This window comes from Nannobrachium achirus (genome assembly GCF_963921795.1).
Source record: "Nannobrachium achirus genome assembly, chromosome: 11".
Taxonomy (NCBI): domain Eukaryota; kingdom Metazoa; phylum Chordata; class Actinopteri; order Myctophiformes; family Myctophidae; genus Nannobrachium; species Nannobrachium achirus.
The window spans coordinates 5,859,571-5,877,641 of NC_137820.1; the positions used below are offsets into that span (position 1 = coordinate 5,859,571).

The 18,071-nt window shown below is 45.1% G+C and overlaps 1 protein-coding gene across 1 annotated transcript in view; it reads right to left on the reverse strand.

Annotated features, from left to right (window-relative positions):
- Positions 1-18,071, reverse strand: part of mon2 (MON2 homolog, regulator of endosome-to-Golgi trafficking) — a 140,187-nt gene that overhangs the window by 32,467 nt on the left and 89,649 nt on the right. Inside the window, 4 exon segments of the mRNA XM_080737452.1 lie at positions 2,932-3,194; positions 4,510-4,876; positions 7,951-8,051; positions 12,455-12,653. Of these exon segments, the coding sequence (XP_080593578.1) occupies positions 2,932-3,194; positions 4,510-4,876; positions 7,951-8,051; positions 12,455-12,653 (930 nt within the window).

The window sequence follows — 18,071 nt, forward strand, 5'->3', positions numbered from 1 at the left end:
TTCATACACAACAAGCTGTCGCAGGGGCGACCGCAGTTTAATAGTATAATATTATTGATTCACTTGATTAAAACCCTAACCGCGTCGCGGAGAGGAGCGACAACACCATAACAACCATTTCATTCTCACCATCGTGGCTGCTGACATGTGAATTCACCTTAGCTGAGTGTTATCTTAATATATTACCTGTTAGTCAGACTACTCGTTGCACGGCAGCATTGTAGGGGCGACACCGATGAATCGCACAACACGGCCATTCTCCGTTTATCTTCTTTATAAATTAATCGTATTAATATCGCCGTTGTACAAACCGGGCGGCGATAGCTATGAGATGAGATGAGTAGCTTCTTATTATAACTCTATGATGAGTACTGTAGCGTACGTGTACATGCTGCACCGCGCTGAAAACCAAAACAAACGCATGGCATCCGGTTCAATTCTTCTTCTGCCGAAAAAAACGAGCATATCTTCTGTTCTAGTGCTCCCCAGCGCCATGCGCCCCATTCACACACCTTTCAAGTGGTGCCTGGGAGGAACTACACGGCAGGTTGCAAAAATCTTTGCCTCGTTTGCTGCTGCAGAATGTGTTGTTATACCACGCCGCGGGCCGCGCCCATTCCCCGAAATTGCGTAGCAATGAGGGGAAATATCGTACCTGCGTACAGAGCCTTAAAATGCGTGCTTAGTACACAAAATGCGTACGGGTTGGCAGGTCTGCATTCATGAGATAAAAGCCTTCAAAGTCAGACAAAACAAACATTTTGCCATTTTGAAAGATGTGTTTGTTATGGGGCTAAACATGCAATTTCGCGATTGCGATTTGGATTTTTTTTTTATAAAAAAAAAAAACGTAAAAAAAAAAAAAAAAAAAAAAAAAAAATTTTTTTATTTTTATTTTTTTTCAAAATGGCTGCCAACTCGGGAAACTCGGGCTGTGGCAGCCTGGGACTACTGTAATAACTTGGGAAACTCGGGCCTTGGCAATCAATGAGTTAAGCTGGTGAAAAATACTATGCCAAAACCTAAAACTAACCTCAGTAAAACTATGCCTAAACTTAACCCAAACCCTAATCTCAGTAAAACTGAGGTTAGAACATGCCTAAACCTAAACCTAAAACCTAACCCTAACCAACTTAGGACTAATGAGATGTAGGAGGAGTAATGGGATGTAGGACTTATGGGCAGTCCCCTGGGAGTCAGCAGTCTGGCCAGGCGAGACTAGCAGACTACCGTGCCTCAGGATGGGGTCATGTTTTAGAGAGAGGACTTTCTCTCCTCTCCTACCTTCTGCAGGACGTCCAGGGCAGTGAGAACGGCCTCCTTCAGGCTGGTTAGCGTAGCCTTGGTGTAGGAGGGCAGGATGAAGGGTATAGGGTATAGGGTAGGGTTAGGGTATAGGGTATACCTTCTGCAGGACGTCCAGGGCAGTGAGTACGGCCTCCTGCAGGCTGGTCAGCGTAGCCTCGGTGTAGGAGGGCAGGATGAAGGGTATAGGGTATAGGGTAGGGTTAGGGTATAGGGTATACCTTCTGCAGTACGTCCAGGGCAGTGAGGACGGCCTCCTGCAGGCTAGTGAGCGTAGCCTCGGTGTAGGAGGGCAGGATGAAGGGTATAGGGTATAGGGTATAGGTATAGGGTATAGGGTACCTTCTGCAGTACGTCCAGGGCAGTGAGGACGGCCTCCTGCAGGCTGGTGAGCGTAGCCTCGGTGTAGGAGGGCAGGATGAAGGGTATAGGGTATAGGGTATAGGGTACCTTCTGCAGTACGTCCAGGGCAGTGAGGACGGCCTCCTGCAGGCTGGTGAGCGTAGCCTCGGTGTAGGAGGGCAGGATGAAGGGTATAGGGTATAGGGTATAGGGTATAGGGTACCTTCTGCAGTACGTCCAGGGCAGTGAGGACGGCCTCCTGCAGGCTGGTCAGCGTAGCCTCGGTGTAGGAGGGCAGGATGAAGGGTATAGGGTATAGGGTATAGGGTATAGGGTACCTTCTGCAGTACGTCCAGGGCAGTGAGGACGGCCTCCTGCAGGCTGGTGAGCGTAGCCTCGGTGTAGGAGGGCAGGATGAAGGGTATAGGGTATAGGGTATAGGGTATAGGGTACCTTCTGCAGTACGTCCAGGGCAGTGAGGACGGCCTCCTGCAGGCTGGTGAGCGTAGCCTCTGTGTAGGAGGGCAGGATGAAGGGTATAGGGTATAGGGTATAGGGTATAGGGTACCTTCTGCAGTACGTCCAGGGCAGTGAGGACGGCCTCCTGCAGGCTGGTGAGCGTAGCCTCTGTGTAGGAGGGCAGGATGAAGGGTATAGGGTATAGGGTATAGGGTATAGGGTACCTTCTGCAGTACGTCCAGGGCAGTGAGGACGGCCTCCTGCAGGCTAGTGAGCGTGGCCTCGGTGTAGGAGGGCAGGATGAAGGGTATAGGGTATAGGGTATAGGTATAGGGTATAGGGTATAGGGTATAGGGTATAGGGTACCTTCTGCAGGACGTCCAGGGCAGTGAGTACGGCCTCCTGCAGGCTAGTGAGCGTGGCCTCGGTGTAGGAGGGCAGGATGAAGGGTATAGGGTATAGGGTATAGGGTATAGGGTACCTTCTGCAGTACGTCCAGGGCAGTGAGTACGGCCTCCTGCAGGCTAGTGAGCGTAGCCTCGGTGTAGGAGGGCAGGATGAAGGGTATAGGGTATAGGGTATAGGGTATAGGGTACCTTCTGCAGTACGTCCAGGGCAGTGAGTACGGCCTCCTGCAGGCTAGTCAGCGTAGCCTCGGTGTAGGAGGGCAGGATGAAGGGTATAGGGTATAGGGTATAGGGTATAGGGTACCTTCTGCAGGACGTCCAGGGCAGTGAGTACGGCCTCCTGCAGGCTAGTGAGCGTAGCCTCGGTGTAGGAGGGCAGGATGAAGGGTATAGGGTAGGGTTAGGGTATAGGGTATACCTTCTGCAGGACGTCCAGGGCAGTGAGTACGGCCTCCTGCAGACTGGTGAGCGTAGCCTCGGTGTAGGAGGGCAGGATGAAGGGCGAGGCGTCGCTGCTGATGGGCACCGACACGGCCCCGTGGAGGATGACCCCCAGCTGCCGCAGTTCCTCCATGCCCCAGGAGGAGGCGATGTGCTGGTAGAGAGCCGGGAAGATCTGGATGAGCGCCGTCAGGAAGGGCTGGCTGGGGATGAACGACAGCTTCTCTGGGCCGCCGCCACCTAGGGGTAGACACCAGCATGACAGTCAGCGTTGTGTTGGCGATTCAAGGTTTGGGGGAATGCAATTTTTAACCACTTAAGCCCCATATGGGAAGCCAGCTTCCCATAACCAGTCACACAACTTCATTGGTTCATTGGTCAATGAATCAATAGAGACAAAATCAAATTACAATGTCAATGTTGATTCTGCTACAGGGGCCCTACAGCATATATAATCAGCTGCCATTGTACTTTTCATCCATGCATTACTCATATTACATTATTATTACACATTATTTTTACTAGTTTTTATAATTTTTCACCCTATACTTTTACATTACTAATATTACAGCACTACTCTCACTAAAACATCTGTAGAGTTTACATAGTTTGAAATATATTCATAAGATTTTGCCTATCACTTGATGAGACCTTGATGGACAATTTCTCTATTCACTATTATGTCTCCAATGAGGTCTTGAGTCTTTTTCACTATTCAGAATGCAAATTTTCCATAGGCGGAGGTCCTCTTTTCCCTAGTAAGTGATCACAGCATTACAATTTGTTAATAGAAATGTGATGTTTTACACTGCATTTGTGAATTTTCAGCGGTTAGCTTACATGTGGTGGGTCAAGAGTAGCCACAATCATTGTAGTTTTGTGTCCGCAACTGTTCCAATTTGGGCATGCATTTTAGGCAGATTTTTCCCCTGGACCCCCCTGGGGTGTGGGGTTCAAGTGGTTAACGTCACGCGCATGTCGCTTAACACTACTCTACCGTAGTTAACAGGTTCAGACAATGGTGTATTGATATGCATAGAGGCTCGTTTGTTTAATCACCCTGGTGTGACACTACAGTGTTCGTAAACGTTGTTGAGGTAATCTTTGCATTACACGTTGGAACCTAGAAATAATATTTACCTTTTTTTAGGCTTTATAAACCAAAACTATTAATTCAATTATAATATCTTAAATGTACATATAATTGAATTGACAATAATCAAAAATAAATTGCCATCTATGGCCAAACCAGGTCATATTATTAGTCATTTTATAGTAATTTATAAGCAGAAATAGTTGATCTACAAGCTCACTATGTGCTGCATAATTTGTGACACATTTGAGCTTGTAAGCTTGTAAGCTGTATTCGCAATTTTTGAAAATGATTGATTGAATACTTTATTAACACGATTATTAAAAGTAAAAGGTAGTTGAACATGAAAGATTTTCAATCGATGAATTCATACAAATGAACAGAAGCAACAACAAAATAACTGCAACCATCTAGAATATAATCAAGGGCAACAAAGGGGCGCGATGAGCTGCCATACTGTACCTCCACCAGCAGGGGGCGGTGGCCTGGTAGCCTCCGTGCCCGTCCGGTACCAGGTGTTCCACGCCGACCACCACAGCGCCGAGTCGTCCATCGGGGCTCCTCCTGACTCCTCCCCCTCCTGGCCGGGGGGCGGGGCCTGCATGTCGCTGTAGCGCGCTGTCAGCCGCTCCACCATGGAGTCAGAGCGCACCAGGAGGGCGGGGGGTCTGCCGGGGCCCGAGGCAGCGCTGAGGGGGTCCATGAGCACGCTCACCTCCACGGGGGGGACCCCCACACCCACGCCCACGCCCGCCATGACGGCGCTCAGAGCCAGGTCCGAGGAGGCCTTGTCCAGGTCCTTGACCGGCGTGCCGATCTGCAGGATCTCCTGGAAGGTAAGAGGAGACACCATGCGCACGTTTAACGGTACGATACTGGGCTCACGATATCCATACGATTTGTTTCCCCCCCTCCATAAATCATCAACATTGGCCATTAACACATGGGCTGCTCAGGTTTATAACATTTCTAGCTGTTGCTGCTGCCGCCGTTCACTCACACTTTATTTTTAAGAGCCTCGGAAGCTTTGTGCGTGTGCACGTGGGTGTCCACTGACGATTGAGGAAGATAATCCATTTGTTTACAAAAGCTTGCGAAACTAAAATCCAAACGGGAGCCGACCATCGCGTTATAGTGTCGCCGTGAAAACAATCAGATCTCTGCTTCCCTGGCGTTCTTTTTACCTCATTCAGAGATAAAGCCCTTTTTATGTTTCAGAGTAGAATGGAAAACAATGCAACCAGCGCATGCCTTTTTTTCCTCTCTCTCTCTCTCTGCTACGGGGTGACGTATGTACTCGGGTCATTCAGAGGGCAGGCAGCAGCACGTACAGTTAACCCTTCGTTGACTCGTCTCTGGACGAGACAACTCCTTTTGGTATGGTGACACCTAGTGGCCTTAACTCGTTACTGAACGAGTTTGGCACCATGGTTGTTAAAGGACAACTTTGTTTTTTTACAACAAGGGTTCATATTTTAGATTGTAATTAGAGAAAAGAAAAAGTGAGTGTGAAAATGTTTTCATTTGCTTCGTTCTATCGTTATATCACGTTTACCGTGCTAAAATGTGGGGCATGCGTACGCATGGGGGCATGCGTACAATTGGCTAAATGTGTATTTTTAGAGACAATAAGTCAGCAGTTTCTTTATCGCTATTTACAGTAACACTTCTAGCCCCCATAAGTCACATCCAACCATGAAAGGTTTGCGTTGTATCTTGGGAATGGGCTTATTCTGTGTAAAATGACATATTTAGCCACTTGTACGCATGCCCCCAACCACTGGAATAAGAATCTCTAAAACAATAGAAAGAAGTAAATGAAATCAATTTAACACTCATCTTTTATATTCTTTCATTACAATCTAAAATATGAACCCTCGTTGTAAAAAACTAAAGGTGTCCTTTAACTCAGTGAATGCCACCCTTTATTCAAAATCTACAAAACTGGTGCCAGCCATTTTGCTTAATTTTGCCTTTTTATGGGGGCCAAAATCATATTTTGTACTTAAATTACATATATAAATCTATGCTTCTATCGAAAGCCACACTACCCCTCTTACAAAGGAAAACATGTATATTTATATATATATATCCTATCATTAGATTTGGGCTTCAATAGAACATGTGTAAGATGTCTTGATCATCATCATATGTGTGTGCTGTGATGGGCCCTGTGTGCAATCTGGAGTGCAATACCATTTGAAAACCACCAGAGGGTGGTCTCCTACTATCTGATCAACTAACAGAAGAAGGAAGAAGACGTCCATCTTTTTTTTGGTTTGGGCCTGTTGTTTACATTTTGGCCAGGCCTTTTAGCTAGCATGCTAAAGCACTTCGGAACCCTGGCGATCGCGATCAAGGATAGGTAGAGAAGAATGGATGGCACCGCTGGAATCCTGAGAATTTTCTGCGTTTTTTGAGTACTTATAGTCCGTCAGGGATGCACGGGAAAGTGTATAAACGAACGTTTTAGATAACATTTAAACGGCCGGAACCAATCTTCGGCTATACCGATTTTCCGCCGGACTGTGTTACACTGGTGCTACAGTCAAATCGGCCGTATCGCTCAGGTCACGGAGGCATATGGCCAACTTCTAGAGCGATTTTTTTGAAATTACAATTATGAAAAAATGATAAAACTTTTGATTAATTAAAAAGACGTAAAAGACGTTTATGGCACCGAGGTCCAAAGACGTATAAGACGTTTATGGCGTTCAGTGAGTTAAGACCTAAGGCTGCTTCTACAAATGCCTTCTAAACCGGTATACGTAGTTCTTTCTATAGAGGGTATGCACATAAAGTGAGTGGCAAAGTGAGTTTAACGTTGTTTAATGCTATCAGATTCTCTGTTTGGATGTTTGGGCTGTCAAGGACAGAAAGTAGTGTTTTGCCACTCAGTAGGCGTTCCCGCATAACTTCCAGGTATGATGATGATGTCACGCGCATACCCTCTATATATTTTGTATAAATGTTCAAAAATAGCAGATCTACAAGCTTGTAGATCTGCTATTTTTGAATAGCCGAGGCTAACATCTAAAATGACACTGATGCTTTCCCAGTCAAGGACCCACAAGCCCAAAAGCTCAAGGAATAGGGGTGATACCTGTGATGTCTTGCCGTACTTTTTATTTCTGTTTTATCTATTAGTTTGGTCATTAAGGTCCACATAATGACAGGCCTGCTCTGCCGGAAACATCGCGAAAAAAAGTTATGGCCATTTGTATATTCACTGTCCCATTGACTTCACTATACAGGAAAAGAAAAATATTTAAAAAAGAAAATAAATGTGCTTTAAGTAGCATGTGAGGGGTCAAACTACGGTTCTTCATGATTCTGAATCCATTGCAAGCATTTGTTTGGCATGAAAAACATTCCTAGGGCAAAATATCGGCCCCCCAAAACTGTGAAAAGTGAAGATTTTTTGATGACTCATCACTTTTTACAATTTTGGGGGGCCAAAATTTAGCCCAAGGAATGTTTTTCATGCAAAACAAATGCTTGCAATGGATTCAGAATAATGAAGAACCCCTAGTTAGACCCCTCACATGCTACTTAAAGCACATTTATTTTTTGTATTCTTTTCCTGTATAGTGAAGTCGATGGGACAGTGAATATACAAATGGCCATAACTTTTTTTCGCGACGTTTCCGGCAGAGCAGGCCTCTCATTCTGTGGACCTTAATGACCAAACTAATAGATAAAACAGAAATAAAAAGTACGGCAGAACATCACAGGTCCTCGCCCATTGACAGTGCAAAAACATCATTGCCTTCATGTGTGTACTGTAGCTTTGACGAGTGTCATCTGGATTATGGTAACCGTTTCATATCACACGCACACCATACAGTAACAACTCCTTAAAAACATAATATTGCGTTAAACGGTGGGCGGATTTCTCCCTACCTGGAAGCTCTTGAGGGCGGCCAGCGACACCTCGTTGTTCTTGCTGAGGGCGGCGGACTGGATGTGGTCTAGGAGGACCTCCCATGCCTTGAAGAAGTCCCCTGTAAGCACAGAGAACATCATGACATGATTACATTACTGTACATATACCAATAGGACTGGATGGTCCAGAAGGACTTCCCACGCCTTGAAGTCCCCTGGAAGCACAGCAGGGAGGGACCATGTGAACATCATGAAATGCTTACTTACACTCATTACTGTACTTTTACCAATATGATCACGGTGCAAGCATACTGAAAGTGAAGTGAAAGGTAGAAGTAAGCCATTTACCATGAGAGGGAGTGGGTTGTTGGCTGATTTACCACTGTTTCAGGGTTGTGGCACGAGGCGAAGTAGAGTGCCAAACAACCCTGAAACAGTGGTAAATCAGCCAACAACCCACGACCCTCGAATGGTAAATTGCTTTTCTTCCACTTCTACCATATAAATGAAAGAAAACACAGTTGCAACTTGCAAGGTTATTTAGTTACAATCAACTGCAACACAACAGTGGGCGGGGTCCATGAGCCAACTCAAGGTTGTTGACTGATTTACCACTGTTTTAAGCCAATCAGAATCCAGTATCTGAACATGTGACCACAAAAAAAAGGTAGAATAGCACATTCTAGGGCATTAACGAAAAAGTCGACAAGTCGACTCAGTCGACTTCATTACACAAGTCGACTCCCACCAGAGAAAGTCAAAAGTCAAAGTACAATTTGGACAATGTTTAATTTGCCATTTTAGAGATATTAAAAAGTCCACACTTATGTTGCTATGATTTTTTCTCTTCAATGTCCCGCGATGCCATGGTCTCCATAGACTTCCATGTAATTTATAGTGCACGGATCGTGCACGCCCATGCCTAGATGATGCACCACGTGTGTGCACACTGTTCACAGCTTTCAAACAAAAAAATCTGCTTGGAAATCTGTTCAGGCATTCATGATTTATCAGCCATTATGTTTTCTTCAGATGTAAACAAACATGGCTGCCATGTTTGAAAGAATGGGATGGGGGTTAAACATGCAATTTCGCGATCGCGATCATGCCTAATACATTTCTGGAGATCCAAAAACCTTTTTTTTTTTTTTTTTTTTTTGAAATTTAAAAAAAAAAAAAATTAAAAAAAAAAAAAAAAAATGTTTTTTCTTCAAAAACGGCCCAAACTCGGGAAACTCGGGGTTTGCACAGCGGTGGTACCAATACAAAACATTGCAAAAATTGTTAAATTGGCACTTTAGAAATGTGCAGATACCTCTATACACTTAAACTGTATGTTGGTTTGTTTACTGTTGAGTGAGAAAACAATGTTGCACATTAAGTTAATCATCTGGGGACCCCCCCCCCCAAAATAATTGGGGGGTCGTGTGTGATGTGATGACGTCATCAAGCGATAAAGTCAACTTAAACTCAACTTTTTACTGAGTCGAGTCGACTTGCAAAAATCACACGTCGTTAATGCCCTAGTATTATTCTTGAGTAAATGCACTTGGATACTTTACACCACTACAGCTTGGGAACCTGAGCCATATGGCCCACATACAGTATGTACAGTATGTACAGTATGTACAGTAGGCCAAGGAGCCTCTCCGCTCTATGTGTAGCATGAGGCGGATTGATGTACTGTACAAGTACAGCCAGGGGTGTAATTTCAGCAATATGTAGGGTGTTTACAGTCCCTGGAGTCTGTCCGAGCGCCCAGCAAGTAAATGAACAGTAGGCTATAATACTTTTTGTGTCCTGTCCACACATACCTCTTCTTTACAGTTTAGGCATTTAGTAGACGCTTTTAATCCAAAGCGACTTACAATAAGCAGATAATACATCACTATAATAAACAAGATAACATGTCAGAACATCAACAACAATATAACAACAACAGGAATATCAATCTAGAAAAACAATAACATAAGTAGACCATGCACCTAATCATTAAAAAAAAGGTTTCCAAAAACCTAAAAAATGCTAACTAGCTTCATGTATGGTCATTGAGTGTTACAGTAATGCTATGGGTTTAGGTGGAGTCTGAAGAGGTGAGTCTTCAGTCCACGGCAGAAGCTAGGGAGTGAGTCTGTAGTTCTAAGTGCGACAGGGAGTTTATTCCACAGTTTGGGGGCCAGGAGGGCAAATTGTCTTGGACGAGTGGATTTTTGTCCTGGTGTTTTTAGCGAGGGTTCTGCCAGCATCCCAGTGTTGGCTGATCTGATTGAACGGGTGAGGTTGTAGGGGTTGATCAGGTTTTGGAGGTATGGAGGAGCCGTACCTTTGGCTGGTTTGAAGGTCAGCATCAGTGTTTATTGTATTCAGTGCGGGCCACAACCAGGAGCCAGTGGAGGGAGCGGAGAAGTGGGGGGAGACATGTGAGAATTTTGGCTGGTTGAAGACCAGTCGTGCTGCAGCATTTTGGATCAGCTGGAGAGGTTTAAGTGCACATGCTGGGAGGCCAGTGAGGAGAGAGTTACAATAGTTACGTTTAGAAATGTCTCACATCGGGGCGCCTGGTGGCCTAGTGGACCAGGCGCATACCATATAGGCATTGCCATTTCGGCATCAATGCCTGTCGGCGTCGCCGGTTCGATTCCCGATCCGGCCGACCTTTGCCGCATGTCACTCCCTGTCTCTCCCCCATTTCCTGTCAGTCTACTGTCCTATCCAATAAAGGCAAAAAGCCCAAAAACAAATCTTTAAAAAGAAAAAAAAAAAGTCTCACATCAATCGAGACGGACCACTCGTCAGTTCGTCTGTGCGATTATGCTCGTTGAGTGTACAATGGTCATGGGCGCACACAGCGGGAAAACAATAAATAACTCCTTTTCAAGGCATCTCCTACGGATACAATAATAGCCAATCCAACCCTTGATGCTGAGCAGGGAGGCACACTGGGTACCACCTTTCCAGTCTTTGGTACGACCCATCCGGGGAGTGGGACATCGACCTCATATTCACAGGACGGACACTCTAACCACAGGACCACAGAGCTGTGGTAAACCACTGCATGTACAACATGCATATTAATGAAGTGAAGAGGGGAGTGGGACATAAGGTCAATAATACCTTGTGTTTGTGTTGATTGTTTTTGGTTCGAGGAAAGATGTTTGTTCCTTTTTAAAAGGTCCCTTATGGTTACCACAAATCAATGATTAAAACTGCCTCTAAAAATCAATGCGCATCTTAAAAACATCACAACAAGTTGGTCCGGTGGCAGAGGAAATCGAAGAGACAAGCAGTGAAATGAGGTCTTGGACATATTTGCCCCCGAGGCAGAGCACAGCCTTTACAAAACCAAATAAATGCAGAACCAAGATAAATAATGCAGAAAATAGAATACGGCTGGTACGGATCTATCTCAATCCTGCAGTATACACATTACAAGCAATGGTGTCGCAACATGTTATCAGCTCACCTTGGTCCGGCATTGCCAGGGTTGTTGCATTGACAACGCGTCACTTTTGCATGCGTCGATGAGCGTGTTCCAAGGTTATTATTATTTTGTATTTCAATTTTTTTTTTGTAACCCATTTTTCACCCAGTGCCAATTGCTTAAGCTGTAATCCTGGCCTGGGCTCTGCTCTCGCTCAGTTTGGGGAGAGCCCCAAACTGAGCTCAAGCTTCCTTCAGTGCACGAGGAGTCGGCTGGCCAGGGGGGAGGCAGTATAGAGACCAGGATTCCTGCATGTTTTTTGCGAGGGTATCTACCCTAGGAGACACGGGGAGAACATGCAAACTCAACAAAGAAAGGCCAACCCCACAACACGGAGGAGAACACACCCCCAGCGCCCACAGCGTGCCCCCCGGCGACAGTGCTACCGACCGGGCCACCTAGCTGCTGCAGCAAGTATCTCCTGGTGTTGAAGATGATAATAATAAACTAATAGAAAAGGGCCTTTCTGTGTGGAGTTTGCATGTTCTCCCCGTGTCTCCTAGGGTAGATACCCTCACAAAAACATGCAGTAATCCTGGTCTCTATAAAGCCTCCCCCTGGCCAGCCGGGGCGCTTGATGGAGGGGAATGGAACTGATTGGAATAACGTGTTCCTTCCACGCGCTACGTCCAACCGGGGAAGCTCCCCCTGTCAGGTGATAAGAAGCGGCCTGCTCACTCCTCATGCATTGAAGGAAGCATGAGCTCAGTTCGGGGCCCTCCCCAGGTTGGCAGAGGGAGAGTAGAGCCCAGGATCACAGCTTAGGCAATTGGCACCGGGTGAAAAAATGGGTTACAAAAATCGTGGGATAAAAAAAATAAAAAATAATAATAATAAACTAATAGTTCTCACCTAGCTGCTGCAGCAGGTATCTCCTGGTGTTGAAGATGATAATAATAAACTAATAGTTCTCACCTAGCTGTTGCAGCAAGTATCTCCTGGTGTTGAAGATGATAATAATAAACTAATAGTTCTCACCTAGCTGCTGCAGCAGGTATCTCCTGGTGTTGAAGATGATAATAATAAACTCATAGTTCTCACCTAGCTGCTGCAGCAGGTATCTCCTGGTGTTGAAGATGCGAGCCACCCCGGCCAGGGTGAGGACCCAGGTCTCGGCCCACTGCTTCTCTGCGGTGTCTCTGGAGTGGTGGATGAGGATGTTCCCTCCGCCCGACTCGATCTTCTCCTTGTCCGCCGTGCTAGAGGACCTCCGCACGCAGTCCAGCAGGTGGAACAGCACCTACAGGTCACAACACAGCACATTCAGAACTGAGGCCCATGCTATAGAGCAGGGGTTTTCAAAGTGGGTGACGGGGCACCCTGGGGTGCCGCGACAGCAGTCCAGGGGTGCCGCGAGATAATTTGATAATATTTGGAATTCATTTGGACACTTGAAAAAAAAAAAATAGTATCATTTTAAACTTGAAGTACAAAGTTATTTTCAGTCAGTTCTAACCAAAATGGCTATTATCTCAACATTTTCCTCGCAACATAATCACTAAAATATCATTACTGTCAGGCAGAAACCTCTGTCGCACAAAACTAGTGAAAACAGTCGATCTACAAGCACACAACGCCTCGCACCGAGGCATTGTGTGCTTATAGAAAAAAAATCTGCTGTTTCCACTAGTTTAGTACATTTTGTAGATGATAAATACAAAACGAACGGTTTTGGACATACAAGGTTTCCACCCGACAACGATGATATGCTATAAATATAAGGTGCTGGGAGTGGAAATTATAATGTAGGGGTGCCTCGGATTAAAAACAATATTCATGGGGTGCCCTGAGACAAAAAAAGTTTGGGAACCCCTGCTATAGAGGTCTTCTAAAACAGTGGTTCTCAACTTTTTCAGGCCGCAACCCCCAAAATCAGAGGTGTTGTGGATGGGGTCAGACTGCTTATCATTTGAGATAACATGGCCTGTAAATCCATCGTTATTATCTTTTAACACATTCGATGGCGCCAGAGGCCGTGAATATGACCCGGATGAAGTTAGCTTGAAGTTACCCATAGGCTAGTCTCGCGTGGCCAGACTGTTGCCTCCGCGATTTGGTCAAATGCTCCCGGCATACAGTCTGGCAGACGGAAATAGAAACGATGAGTGCGAGATAAAGCGGAAGTGAAGCCCCCACGTCACTTCCGTTTCAGTCTCACATCACACATATTTATCATTATATAAATAAAAATCATATAAGCATGTTTAGCTTGCTGCTTAGCAGAAATGACATTTTAAAATATATTTTCTTGAACGGTAATGCCCGTTTCCGATACTCGCCGTTCGGGAGCTGCTGTTCCAGACTCTATATAGCATTCAGAGATTGTGGAATAGTTGTCTGGCTACGCGAGACTACCCATAGGCTAACACTACTGTTAGAAGCCCAATTTTCGGCGATTTAGCTGTGAATAAACCTTGTCCTCTTCCATAAAAAGCATAGATCAGAGAAAATGAGCTTCACAGATCTGAGAATGCATTGGATTCAATGGCAAAAATCGGCGGCGTTACGCTCTCGCGGGCCGCTCTCCGCGGCCGACGGACTGCTCGGAAATTTTAGCCAGGGCTTTGGTAAGGCCTTCGGGTGCTTATTTAACTTTAGTGCCTATCCCGAACTAGTAGGCACCACAGCCAAATAACGGCGCCGATTCATCCCAAACTAGTTCAGGATCGGCACTAGAGGTTGAGTGGGTTGAAATTGCTGCCTTACTTTGTATTTTCTTTTACTGACACAGTGCAGAAGTCATGTGGAGAGCGGCGCAGGAGAGACACATATTAGTCCATGATGGGCCATACGAGATGTTGGTATCCGAAAGGTGCCAAAGGTTACCATGCATTTTTGAAAAGCTCTTTAACCTCATTTAAGCAGGTCAGTTGACACCGAACACATTGGTTTTTCATATCCTGAAATGGTCCTACATAACAGTTGTTTGCTGTGTTTGTGTAATCTGTTGGTCTTGGAATATATTAGTGTGTGTGTGTGTGTGTGTGTGTGTGTGTGTGTGTGTGTGTGTGTGTGTGTTCCTGACATCAGTGCCAAGTCATCAGTGCTAAATCAAGGTCCACTTAGTGCATGGGTCTTCAACAGGGGGTCCGGGACCCCTAGGGGGTCCTCAGAGTTACCACAGGGGGGTCCTCCGAATCTTTGAGTGATAGAAAGTTTTTTTAACCACCTGAACGCTAGTGTCCATATTCTGAGAACTTTAGCCAAAAAATAGCAGATCTACAAGCTCACAACGAAGAGCTTTAATGTAGAGGGGAAAAAGAGCAGACCAAGTACATAGTGAAAGGTATTGACGGTTCAAGTGGTTAAATATCTGAAAACACAAATTGAAATTACAAACAGTTAACAGATCATCAGTCTCTGTCTCTTTATTTACAATGACAAACAGGACAGCCATAGGAACAGATGTATTGTCACACACACAAGGACCCTCGATGTGGTCCCAAAGATTAAGCACACAGACAGTGTGTATCGCAGCCTCCTGGTCACGTTGTGCATGAGATAAGAGAGATGCTGCAGAAAGCAACAGAGTATGATATGAAAAAGTACACAAGAAAACAACATATTAATCTCATATCATCGGGCATGCAGTATCCAGATAAAACAGAGTAGGCTATATTTGTATAGGTATGCATATTTGAGTCAATCAGTAGCTGGTCAGACATTAACGTCAAGCCTAAGATATACATATCAATCTCAGAAAATGTTGTAAAAGTAAATATTCTTCAAACATTCAAATATTTCTTGAAACGTTCATATATTCTAGATACCTTGCACATTCAGTGAATTATACCAAACTTTTTTTTGTAAAAAAAAAAATCATTTTCAATGATTTATATTAGAGAAATGTCAACCTTCTGAAGTCAGAGTTGCTTGAAGTCCAGTGGGAAGTTCGCGAAGTCAGTTATGATTTGGGGTGCTATGGCTTCTGCAAAGCTTTTTTTTCTTTTTTTTTTTACAAAATATTCAACATTTCTGAGATTGATCTGTAATCATAACAGTTGGCATTTTGTACTCAAAGGACAGCACACACTGTTATGCCCGGCCCACTATGACACGGATGAAGAGAGGAAATGTAACATATTTATAGACCAATAGACCATACCATGCAAGACAATGCGGTTGACAATCAGTCAATTAAATCTTAATATTTTACTGAGATTATACTTTTTAATGACAATGCTCTGTTCCTTTTTACAATATTTGCACTACAAGGGCAAATGAGATTTGGCTTTCAGGTCAAAATCTTCCTCCGGCACAGTTAGATTTCTTTCTTGCCATGCTTCCAAATCTTCCTTGTTAATTCCTGGTGCAATTGACCGTGAAATAAAGACCGACTCAATATTAGGAAAAGTAGGTTGTTCAAAAACAAAAAAAAAGGTAACTTTTGCTCTTCAAGTTGAATCCCACACTGTTTAAGTTCCCCCCTCATTTCTTCGCTTTCCAGTGCTTCGTATTCGAATGCTTTGTTGCCAGCGTTTGAGTCACAGTTTAAAGAGGACTTAATTTCATCCTCCATCTCCATCAGCCCAGACAACCCCGATGGCCCCAAATCAACCGAACTGGTAGAGTTTGAGAGACGCCTATGGTGCTGTTGGAGACCAAATCCAAATTTCCACACCGAATAGGAGTTAAACCAATCAATATGGACCCAGCTCAAATAACCTTCACGGTTCGTCTTTTTGTGCGTTTGCGCCATTTCCTCAAGCTTGCGGAGGCACTTCTCTGTCTCCTCTCTCATCCTGGCTGGGTTGTTGGCTATATGCGGGACAAGCCTCAGGTAGTCGCTCACTACTAGGACAGGGGGAAGGGTGCACGTCCAGGCTCTCGCAAAAACAGACCCGGGATGGGTCCCGACTCTGGCACCCACTGTCCCTTCACCTCTTTGGCCAGCGTGTCAAACAGCACGGCCAGTGCCAGGGCCACCACCCCTGCACCGCCCATGGTGACCTTGCCCTCGCGGCCGAACGTGGTCCTCAGGCGGCGGGTGAAGTGGGACAGCTCGGACGGGCTCAGCGAGTTCTGCACGTCTCGGTAGCGGTCGCTGAGGTGAAGCGAAGAGTTGGGCGACATCAGCATGTCGTTGATGAGAGAGTTTGGCGCGTAGCTGGGAACGGGACAGATGTCCAGCGCCAGAGAAGACAGCTGCTGTATCTCAGATGTAGGGCAATTCATCAGTACGAATAGATTTCCCATCTTTGAAGAGTAACGATATTAACAAATTCAATGGCGAATGACCCCTACAAAACAGCTCTCAGCTCTGATGTATCCAGCAACAGCGCGCTTGTCTCTCGTCTCTGTCTGTCAATGGTACAGATGGTTCAGTGGTGTGGGCATTTATGTGTGTCTTTGGGTAATGATGAACAGAGTACAAACACACGTTTCCAGTAAAACACAGAGGACACAGTCCTGTGTGTGTTTGAGTGCGTGCCAGGCTACGTGGACTAACACTGCACATGACTTCTTGAGGACAGTAACCTAGGTTGTTTCATATATATATGTATGCTGTATATCCCATTTCAGCCATCAAAACAAACTCAGGCCGTTTCGGGGGATTTTTCGCACACTATGTGAACACGCCAAATGCACTCAGACCCCTTTGAAGCAAAATGAACTCAGACCACCTCAAGAGGAAAGAAGAAATTGCACTACAAGCTCATCTGAATTCTGTCTTACCGTTTACAGCGACCGTAGGTCGGAGTTTAGTTTGCGACCGAAGGTCGCATTATTGCGACCGAAGGTCGCATATACCCTGAGAAATCTCGTGGCTTGTCTGACTGTCTGTACAGGAAGTGATGTCATTGTGATGTCACGTGTTCTTCAGTACAGGAAGTGATGTCATGGGATGTCACGTGTTTTTCAGTACAGGAAGTGATGTCACGTGACATCACTTTTATGCCCATATATGAGTCATTCTGTACCATATCAATGTGACTCAATGTCACTCTGTGCCACATCACTGCTCTGAAGTTGATTGCATGGAAAAGCAACATCGGCACCTAACATGTTGATGCCAATGTTAGGGTACCCCCTTATGCCCATATATGGAGATCCACAGGCATCAAACCAAGGCCCTAACTCACCAAGGCCATGCTTGCCATTACTTACGTATGTTTTATGCCCATGTATGGAGATTCCTATACGCTGTGGTTGGCCAGATGGCCAAGAATTAGCGCGTTGTCACCCTGAGGTCGCAAGTCACCCTGAGGTGTCTTACTAGTACCCTGAAAAACCTCGTGGCTTCTCTGTCTGGCTGGCTGTACAGGAAGTGATGTCAGTGTGATGTCAGTGAGTCACAGTGATGTGGTACAGAATGACTCATATATGGGCATAAAAAAGGATGTCACGTGACATCACTTCTTGTACTGACAGTCAGACAAGCTACGAGATTTCTCAGGGTATAAAAATCTATATATGGTCATTCCCAGGAAAAGAAAAAAAAAACTTTTATGTCCATACATGGAGATTTCTGATGTCATAAATTCCAGGTCGAAAATGAGAATGTTAGGGTACCATAAATGGAGATCCACAGGCATCAAACCAAGGCCCTAACTCACCAAGGCTCTGCTTGGCATTACTTACGTACGTTTTATGCCCATATATGGAGATTCCTATATTGTCAACATTAAGGACATTATTAAAGGTGATACACGATGAA